The sequence below is a fragment of the Camelus ferus genome, chromosome 10 (assembly GCF_009834535.1).
Source record: "Camelus ferus isolate YT-003-E chromosome 10, BCGSAC_Cfer_1.0, whole genome shotgun sequence".
NCBI lineage: Eukaryota > Metazoa > Chordata > Mammalia > Artiodactyla > Camelidae > Camelus > Camelus ferus.
The window spans coordinates 31435610-31446435 of NC_045705.1; the positions used below are offsets into that span (position 1 = coordinate 31435610).

At 45.6% G+C, this 10826-nt stretch overlaps 1 protein-coding gene across 1 annotated transcript in view; it reads left to right on the forward strand.

Annotated features, from left to right (window-relative positions):
• PTPRJ (protein tyrosine phosphatase receptor type J) overlaps positions 1 to 7920 on the forward strand; it is a 153097-nt gene extending 145177 nt beyond the window's left edge. Inside the window, exons 23-25 of the mRNA XM_032488679.1 lie at positions 92 to 252; positions 2253 to 2388; positions 4297 to 7920. Coding sequence (XP_032344570.1) covers positions 92 to 252; positions 2253 to 2388; positions 4297 to 4455 — 456 coding nt within the window. The 3' untranslated portion in view covers positions 4456 to 7920. The remainder of the gene's footprint in view (positions 1 to 91; positions 253 to 2252; positions 2389 to 4296) is intronic.
• Positions 7921 to 10826: the final 2906 nt, after the last annotated feature.

A 10826-nucleotide genomic window follows, 5' to 3' on the forward strand; every position in this document is an offset into this window, starting at 1 on the left:
GTTGCTTTCACTGTGAGCAGTTCAGCCTTCAGATGCTGCTGGATCTTGCTTGCCTTCCTCTCTGGATCTCACCGCTTCTCTTGGCTTCTAGATCCAGACAAGTGAGAGTCACCCTCTGCGTCAGTTCCATTTCACCTCCTGGCCTGACCACGGTGTTCCCGACACCACTGACCTGCTCATCAACTTTCGGTACCTTGTTCGTGACTACATGAAGCAGAGCCCTCCTGAGTCACCAGTCCTGGTGCATTGCAGGTACGCAGGTGGCGCTCCGTGCGTGACGGACTTCAAATGTAATGATAAAGATGGACACTTTGGGGGAAAAAAAGCCTAAGAGGGACTGCGGTAGGTAGGTTTTACAAATTCAATAAAGGTTTGGATAAGGGACTATGGATTTCTTGTTTTTTTTTTAAACTTTTTTTTTATTGATTTATAGTCATTTTACAATGTTGTGTTAAATTCCAGTATAGAGCACAATTTTTCAGTTATACATGAACATACGTACATTCATTGTCACATTCTCTTTCGCTGTGAGCCACCACAAGATCCTGTATATATTTCCCTGTGCTACACAGTACAATCTGTTTATCTATTCTACATTTTGAAATCCTAGTCCCTTCCCACCCCCCGTCCCCCTGGCAACCACAAGTTTGTATACTAGGTCTATGAGTCTGTTTCTGTTTTGTATTTATTTATTTTTTTAGATTCCACATATGAGCAATCTCATATGGTATTTTTCTTTCTCTTTCTGGCTTACTTCACTTAGAATGACATTCTCCAGTAACATCCATGTTGCTGCAAATGGCGTTATGTTGTCGGTTTTTATGGCTGAATAGTATTCCATTGTATAAATATACCACCTCTTCTTTATCCAGTCATCTGTTGATGGACATTTAGGCTGTTTCCATGTCTTGGCTATTGTAAATAGGGACCAAATAGGGACCATGTCTTGGCTATTGTAAATTCTTCCCTAAGTCTTGAGACTTTAGAACAAGGGTTGGCAAACTGTAGCCTGTGGGCCAGTTCGGCTGCTTGCTTGGTATTTTTTTTTAAATCATAATATATTTTAATTTATTTCTTATTTATAATGTTTTCTTATGAACTCTTTCAACCTTACAAAAAATATAGAGAATAACAATAATTTGATAAAGCATGATATATGTTTATTTGTTGATAATACATTACAGATGCAATTAAAGTCTCTGCTTACTAGTCTCCTGTCCCCTTCTCCTGCTTACATAGGTGAATGTGGTCCTAAAGTTAATCTCTATTCTTCTCTTGTGTGCTTTCGTATTTTATTACATACGTATGTAACTCTATAGTTTTATATAGCTTTAAACTTTTACCAGATTTTATAATGTCTACATTATTCTGCAGCCTGCTTTCTTTAGCATTTTGGTTTGTTATTTAACAGTGTTGGAACACATAGCTCTAGTTCATTTTATCTATTTGAGAATTTTTGTTGTTGTTGTTGGGGGAGGTAATTAGGTTTATTTATTTATTTTTAGAGGAGGTACTGGGGATTGAACCCAGAACCTCACGCATGCTAAGCATGTGCTCTACCATTTGAGCTATACCTTCTCCCAAGAATATTTTTTTTTTGACATATGGAAATCGTACATCAATGAATGTGTACAATCTGATGAGTTTGGAGATAAGTATATCCCCGTAAAACCATGACCACAAGTCTACTTGGCTGCCTGTTTTTGAAATAAAGTTTTATTGGAACACAGCCATGCCCGCTTGTTTACATGTTGTCTATAGTTACTTTTGTGCTACAGTGGCAGAAAGGGTCCCTTGGTCTGCAAAGCTGAGGATACTTCCTATCTGGTCCTTAACAGAAAAAATTCACCACCCTCTCCTCAACAACAATAAGAAGTTAGATTTAAAGCGAAAGGAATTAATTTAGGACAGAAGGAAGGAGGGCCCTTGTTGTCCTATGGGGAATAAATTGATGGAACTTGCCATCCTCGACTGTGGTGGCAACTTGAATGGGACTGAGATTCAAGAAGCTCTGACGAGGTGTTTTATTCGTGGCTTTGGACTTGGAAGTAGCTTTAGGACTTGGGCCCTAGTTCCAAGCTAGTACAATCTGACTCACAGAGGTTTCCATTGGGCCGATGGTTAACAGTCCTGGGCTTGCCCTTCGAACCCTGATAACGCAGGAGAGCAAGTGTGCACACAGATGGGGGAACTGGAGAGTTTTACGGCAGAGAGAGCCCGTGCTGATGTGCTCATTTCCCTTTCTTACTCAGTGCTGGGGTCGGGAGGACGGGCACGTTCATTGCCATCGACCGTCTCATCTACCAGATCGAGAATGAGAACACCGTGGACGTGTATGGGATTGTGTACGACCTTCGGATGCACAGGCCTTTAATGGTGCAGACAGAGGTGAGGCCAGCACCTGTGTTGGACAGTTCCCCCTTCCTGTTCGTGTTTTAAACGTGGCGTCGGGTCACACACGTGTGTTAAAACATTCCACCTTCCAGATCTTTCTGGCTCTCGGCTGTGAAGTAGCACTTTATTTCTTTTAAGATCCTAAACTGCTATGGGATTGAACCACCTGATACAGTGACACAGTGGTACTGATAGCAGCGATGGAGCTGCAAACTGGGATGGTATCAAGATTTCTCACCTTGCTGCCACTGGCTCACCAACTTAGCAAGTCTCTGAACTTTGGCTTTGGGTTTAAACTCATAAAAGTGGTCTTTTCACTCTTGGTTTCTAAGAAGGCCTAACCATCCTTTTTTTAAATTTTTTTTTCTTTTTTAATGGAGGTACTGAGGATTGAACCCAAGACCTTGTGCATGCTAAGCATACACTCTACCACTGAGCTATACCCACCCACCACCATCCTTAAAATAAGCTAATGAAATGGACTTATCAAATATTAATGATATGAAATAGCATAATTCTGCTTTAAGCATTAACACAGCAATGTATCCTCACCCCGCCTTGTAACTGTTAAAGATCCTCAATGATCATGGCTGCAGGAGGATGGTGACCAACTGAGAAAATGCATGCTTAACATCTACAGTGTTGCTTGTATAGAACTATTGGGTTTGGCTTTCCCTGAAATGTTCCTGATAAATAATGTGTTCAAGGCATATTCCTGGCAAGTAGATGAGAAATAGCCTTCCTCAAAGCTGTAGGGCTGAGTCCACCTTGACCAGGATGAGAGCAGAATACTAATCTCGTATCAGGCCATCACCGTGTACCAATTTACAACTTTATGAACATGCGCTGTGCTTCTGGGTCCAGCAGGGAGTGTCCTAGAGGCCTGGGTACATTGCGTGCTTCGGGCTGAGCAGCCTGGCTGTGGTGGGAAGGGTGGAAGTCACCTCCTATGCTGGTCGGAAGAGAGATAATCTTTTTTTCTGACATAGCATCATAGTTCTCAGTCTTTTATTTGCTTTTGAGGAACACAGAAATCTTATACCTGCCTACAGATTCTCTCATCCTTTTAAAAAATATTTTGAAAATAACATAAATTTGTTCATATCGAAGAATTTAACAGTACAGGGTTATATTGAGGACATTTTTCTCTTTTACTTTTTCTTTCCCAGTCCCACTCCCTAGAGGTAGCCAAGGTTTGCGGTTACATGTATCTTTGCAGGCTTCTTTATGGATATCTGTGAAAGACCACATGTGCACACGCACACACACACACACACACACACACACGCACGGAGCATATTTTAAAACTTGGGTCCTATTTTATACATGATGCTGCCCTGTGATGATTTTTTTTTCCTCTTACAGTGTGTGGATGTCTTTCTGTGTCAGCATAACCTCTTCCTCCTCTTTTTAGTGGCCACCTGTACATTCTGATGTGCTTACCTTAAGAGCTACCCTGATCCGTTACTCCAGTCTCTCCACTCCCCCCCCACCCCCCAGTGGGTGGGGGACGCCCAGCTCAACCTCGATCATCCCCCTTTAACCCACCCCTCTACTGAGTGTACTCCTCATTCTGCACATCCTCACTAGCCAAGAAAATCTGGTTGGACTTTTGAGTGAATGTACGTGTGGGTTATTTCCTCCACGTTCTTTCTTTGCCTTTCCCTCAAGATTCTGGTCCTTCTTCTTGGGGAAGGGACCTGTAGGGAGTGTGCCCTGCCCCCTGGTTGAGAATCATTAATGGTGAGAATCTTGCCGTCTGTGGTTTCAGATTTCACCAGAATGTTATTACCTCTGGACACATGTTACCTGGAAGTGTTCTCTGTGGAGTGGGCAGGGTTGGAGGGGTACTAATGTCTGGGACCTGGGCTCATTTGCTTTCTCTCTTTCTCTTTTTAACAGGACCAGTATGTTTTCCTCAATCAGTGTGTTTTGGATATTATCAGATCCCAGAAGGACTCAAAAGTGGATCTCATCTACCAGAACACGACCGCAATGACAATCTATGAAAACCTCGCACCAGTGACCGCATTTGGAAAGACAAACGGTTACATTGCCTAATTCCAAAGGAAAAACCTTTCTGGAGTTTAACCAGACCATCACACCCGCAGCGAAGGGAAATGCCCCGATGTTGACGTGTTTCTCTATGTCTAATATCCTAATTCTTTGTTCTGTTTCGTTAGAACTAACTTGAAAGTGTGACGCTGCGCATGTCAAACACGACCGATGAGCAGTTGGGGCTGTCGGGCTGTAAATGGGTGGCGAGCGAATCATCTACATTCCTGATTACCGACAGGATGGGTTCACTTTTGTTTTTGTTTCTGTTTTTGTTTTCTTGAGAATTACAGAACACCAGGAAAAGTGAGCTATGATTTTCTTTTTTCTTTTCCAAGACATTTTTTTTTTAAAAGACTATTTTATATGATTCACACGCTAAAGCCAGGATTGTGTTGGGTTGAATATATTTTAAGTATCAGAGGTCTATTTTTACCTACTGTATCTTGGAATCTAGCTGGTGGAAAATTACGTAATTGTGGATGCTTATCATGGAGGGAGGGGTACCCGGTGCCTCCTCTGCCTGGGTTTTCTATTTGAACATGTGCCTTTTCTGAATTGTGCTTCCACAGGCAAAACTCGGTAGATATCTCTATTTTTGTATTGAATCTCATAATTGGAACAGGCGGAATATTTAAACAGTAGTCTAGTATCAGAGGTTCAGCCTTCTCAGTAACATTCCTGTCCTCATCTAGAGGAGGTCTCCCCCCGTAACCCCCCAACTTCCCCATCCCCTGTTTTGTGTTCTCTTCTTTCTCCCCCTCTCCCCTCCTCTTCTTCCCCAAAGATGCTTCAGATGGCCACATTTTCTGCCCACTGGTTGAGTGCAAGTGGAAACTAAATATCCCCCGCCGAGGAATTTCTGTGGGGGGACACAGAGGAACCCCATGGTGACACAATAATCTTTTGTCATCCCCACTCCACCTTTTTTCTCATTTCTGTGTTTGGTAAGAAGGATTATTTAAAGGTGCAATATGTGACTTAGTGATTCATGAGGCTCTCTTGGTAGGTAGTCACGTTTTACTCAGGTTGGCATTTTATGTGTCTCTGTGTGTCCATGTGCGTTGCGTGTGTGTGTGTTTTAAAAGCGTGGCAATCTGTGAACACTTGCGTGTGAAAACAGTGTCAGATTAATCCCTCTTTCCTCAAAGTCTACTGGCTTTAGTCTGTATTTGCAATGACACATATCCGTATCTACTGTATATATATATATACATATATATATATACACTAAACTCTTAAAACAGTCATTCCTTTGAAATGAGGTGTACAAAGTTCGAATTTGTATCAAAGATGTAATTTTTATTTTTAAAACCTCTTTTCACTCTACTGCTGCTGTAATTACTTTGATTTTTAAAAAAAAAACCTGTAGATTAATTGTGTTTTTTGGCTTTCAGTTGTGTCTCTACCAAGAATTTCTGAATTTATGTGGATTTATTTTATTGGTACATAATCTGTAAACTTCTCAAGGCATTAACATGACAGGATTTGTTTCTTTTTATTTTATACTGTGGCTCAGGTTCTATTTTGAAGATGTGTTGAGTTTATCCTCTGATAGGCAATGAAGTGTCCAGGTCTTATGAAGGAATTACCAGGTCCCCGGAGCTCCGTGGCCATTTTCCACAGTAGTAGATCCTGCTGTAAACTTAGGACAGTGTGTCCTACTGGAAATGGGAGTGGGGTCTCCTCCGAGGGCCCCGGCCATGGTTGGCCTGGGAGAGCCCGTCTCCCGACCCTGCCATGCTCCTCAGCTCGCCGGCACTTTGATGACTGACTGGACAGGGAGAATGAGTATCTTAGGGTTATGAAGGATGAACCACAATGTATTGAAGACCCTTGACTTGGCTCAGAGGTTGAGTGCTGTACGCCTCTCATCTCCCTTTCCCTGTGAGGTACTTAAAGGAATAAAGGAGAGGTGGTGATGGTGGTGTCGTGTGTTGGGACAACCTTACTTCCCGAGCAGAAATTGCACTTTTTGGCTGAATCCTTTGTTCTCTTGGGTCGTAAGCAGTTCAGTTCAGTATCGGGCCCTTCAAGGAGTGGGCTGGCCAGGCCAGGCTGGGTCCCCTGGACTCCACTTCAAAGAGGCCTTTGGCTCAGAAGGTCTGAATCAGGGAAACCATGCTGTTCCCGGGGTGTGGAGTGAAGCTGGGTTTGGGCGGGTGGCTTCCAAACCGTCATGCTGGTCTGCCCCTCGCACGCAGATCTTGGAGAGTTCCCAGACTTCTTCCAGGCAGCAGTTCCATGGGTCACACCCTTTCCCACTCCAGTTTGTCAGAAAACCATGGTGATGGGTGTCTAGCTGTCAAATCCCACATGGATACTACGCCCTGCCCACGTCATCAAGTCAGAGGGAAGGACTTGAAAGATTCCTTTAAAAGATAAAAGCAACAATAATGATAAACATATTGTATAAAAATGCAAAAAACAGAGATCCTCCGCCTTTCCGCCCGGATTGAGCTTGGGAAATGAGCAGCAGCGCCACAAGTTGCTCTCCGACGTCACTCTCAGTCCTGGGAGGAAGGCTTGCGGTGCAGAGGTCTGGGTTCCAAATGGGCAGGTCACACGAAGGTCACCATGTTTCTCTGCATCCTGAAGAGGCCTGGGGACGGGCCAAGGCGGGTGGTGAGGGTATTTATAGCACAGTGATTGAAAAGGGAAGATGAATGTGTAAATATAAAGGACACACGGGCTGGAGGTTGGTCACAGAAAAGAGGCAGTGCTTTTGAGCTCCTGCCCCAAACCCTCCCAGGAACGATGACTGAAGACTGGAGGAGGGTGTGAATGCGCCTGCTCAGTATCTGACAACCGCGTACAGAGAGCCAGCCAGGGTGGGACTAGTTGGTTTAGGGGATTTAGTCCCTTGACATCTTCTCCCAAGAGCAGGGACATCTTGCCTCCAAAGGTGAATTTAGTGATGATTAGCACCAGGAGGAAAGGATGCTTGGGTCTGTTCCCTGTGGCCATAGAAAGACCTCCAGCTAGATTTTGGCATAATTGACTCCCCTGGATTTGGGCATCCCCGAGTCAGAAGCTCCTGGGGGTCGGGGGCCAGCTCCGCAGCTGATTAATGTCTGCTTTTCATCTGGGATGAAAAAGCCTGGTTTTCTGTCAAAATGCTGGATTGCACTTGTTGAACTAAACAAGTGTGGGTGACTGGTGTTGACTTGCCTCCAAAGTCCACGCTCTGAGTTCAGGCTACGTGGAGCAGCCGCGTACTCAACATGCCGTGGCTTCTCCCCGCCTTGGGGGCACCTATGAATAGGCTGTGTTGGTGTGGACTCTCAAACTGTAATTTTCTTGTAACTATTTTGGAATGATGCATATTTCTAATGTTTGTTATACCTGTACAGAGCATTGCTGTCGGTTGCTTTTTTTGTTTGTTTGTTTTTTAAGGAAAAAAAATGGCCTGAAAAAAATTTTTTTAAAAAGACTTACAAATACCAAATATAAAAAAGTGTCAGCACATTATGCCTTTGTTTGTTTGTTTGGTCCCCCCCGCCCCCCCCTTACTTGACACCCCCACCATTTCATTTACCGAGCAGTTTGCTGACCTGCGTCCAGCTGGGGCATCCTTTAACAAAAACACATTTCCCACGGGATTTTCCACATGGTTTCGGTTTGCTGGGGCCGGTGTAACAAGGTACGGCAGACTGAGGGGCTTAAACGAGAGAAATTTATTTACTCACGGTTCCGGAGGCCAGAAGTCCGAGATCCAGGCATTGGCAGGCAGGCTGCCCCTGAGGCCTCTCTCCTTGGCCTGTAGACGACCATCTTCTCCCCGCGTCTGTCCACAGTCTTCCCTCTATGTGTCCCAGTCTCCTTTCTTAAAAGGGCACCAGTTGAAGCGAATTAGAACTCACCCTAATGACCTAATTTTACCGTAATTACCTCTTGAAAGACCCCCATCTCCAAACACAGTTGTGTTCTGAGGCACTGGGGTTGGGATTTTAGCATATGAACTCTGAGGGGGACGTAGTTCACACAAAACACACATCCGGGGTGTTAAGTGGAGAGGAGACGGGGAGAAGTGAGTGCGCAGCTAAGATGTGACTGCGTGTGCTCTCGGAGGTCGGATGTGTGGGTCTGCAGGTGGACAGGCACCACTTGGTCGTGCATCCTTGCCGTAGACAAGCCTCCAGGGTTTTGAGAGAGTGTTTTGGTTGATGGATTCAGGGAATCTCAGAATAGCTGGGATTCTGTGGTAGTTTTCCTTTCATCTCACTCCCTTATGCCCTTGATGCAAAGTCTAAACAGACTGAGATGATTTTGTTTTGAGATTAAAAAAATAGAATTTTTATTATTTTTCTTCTTTACGGAGGTACTGGGGATCGAACCCAGGACCTCATGCATGTTAAGCACACGCTGCAGCACTGAGCTATACCCCCCACCCCGCCTCTTCTGGAACCAGTGAATCCATTCTGCAGTGATGTACTGAGTGCCTACTGTGCATTGGCCACGATTCCTCAGTGGCTGAGGGTTCAACTGCAAACAAAGTGGACCGAAATCTCTGCCCCGTGGAACTTACATTCTGATAAAAGGAGACAGACAGCCAACGTGTGTGAATAAAGTCTTCAGGATCTTAGATGGGGGAAATATGGAGAAAATTAGCATCTCATGCCCTGACGCACCAGCTCGTGGCTGTCACACAATGGGGCAGAGCTGTTAATCCGTGTCAGGGAGACAGCGGGGCAACTTTTGCTCGAGGGGAAGGGAAGAGAGGCTGTCTGGACGGCAGTACCCACGCCTGCGGCCTGTCGGGGAGACAGAGGGAAGTGCAGCACAAGTCCTGCCTGTAAGGAGTGGACCGTCCAGAGGGAGGGTCCGGGAGCACGTGTGATGCACATGTAAAACGCAGCCCGAGAAATACCAGAGGAGGTTGGAAGGGACAGGTGGCAGGGACCCCTGGAGAATAAGAGTTGGTGGCGCATGAGCAGAATCTTCAGCGGAATTTTCGCAGCAGGACACAGGGAAGCAAAACGGTGGGGTGGTGTGCATGCTTTGCTTGGAGGACGGTAGGGACTTCGGTGAGGGGCGGGGCTGGGATGTGAGCATGCGGGGAGGGGGGAGATGAGGGGAGGTGGTGGCTGATGACCCTGGCAAGGGACAGCCCTGGGACTGTATGCCTGGTTGACTAACTGTCTCACCCTTAAGATGCTGCACCAGGCGTGTGTATGTGTGTATGTATGTACGTAAGTAAACAGACACACAGACATATACACACACGTTTGCCTTCACTACTGTCTTTGGATGGAAACAGCATGAAGGTCGCAAGGGTGAGTGACCACAGCAGGATGGAAGGAAGGACACCCCAGACACTTGGCTGGGTAATAAAAGTAAAAGGTATGATTTCCTCCACAGCACAGGCTACGCTCCATGTAGCACGTTCAATGGGAGACATGTTCCCTCCAGGCTGCTCTAGGTCCTCAGCGGCCAGTGCCATCGGGCAGATCAGGAAGGGGTCACATCAGACCTTTCGTTTGCCTTGCCGATTGCACCCTCTCAATCTCTGTCTTCCTCTTCCCTTTCTTTCTTTATCTGTCGTCCTCCTCTCCTGTCCCAACCATCTGGAGACGACAGGCTAAATGCTGGCCTGCTTGCCAACTGCAAAATAACCAGTGACAATTCCAGCACATTCCTGAGTTGTTTACTGTGAAATCCTGGGTGAAGTCAGGTCACTTTTCCAGGCATGGATTCCCTTCGTCTGTTCAGGTCTGCCCGAGGTCTGTTGCTGTAATTATTTTTCTGATGAGGCAGAAAAGCACAGATCTGGAGCACACGACAGTGTAATTATTCCAGACGTGATTATTCCCCTCACTGAGGGTAGAAAATAGTTTGCTTTGAAAGAGATGCTTCTGCACGGATGATGGTACAGAGGATGGTGCGGGTCCAAAAGTTTGGAGGCCCGAGCTTTTAGTTCTCTCCCTGCCCCAACTAAGTGGAAATCATAGAACTTTTCTACTTTTGATGAGCAGTATGTGCAGAGAGCTGAAGTTTGCCTGGAGTGTCTGGCGGGCAGCATCTGTGGCTTGTTGAATACACAGCGCCATGTGCCTGAGCAGAGGTGGGTGCAGGTGGACGTCCTATTAGAGCCAAGGAATTTCAGAGCCTCAGTTCCGTAGGAGGGCATCTTCCACATGTGTTTTGAATCCATCCGAGTGTTTTGACTGCTACACCTTCTGCGGGGCAGTTTCCAGGCTTCAGCGTCATGTCCCTGCAGAGGATAAGTTCAGGAAGAAAGAAGACGGCAGGTAAGTTTTCTGCACGTGGGCACGTGGTTATGATCTTGATGTGGTAACGTGCTGAGACACTCAGCATATTGCCCAGGGCACGTTAAACACCCAGTAAGTGTAGCTATTTATTTATCAGCTTAAATT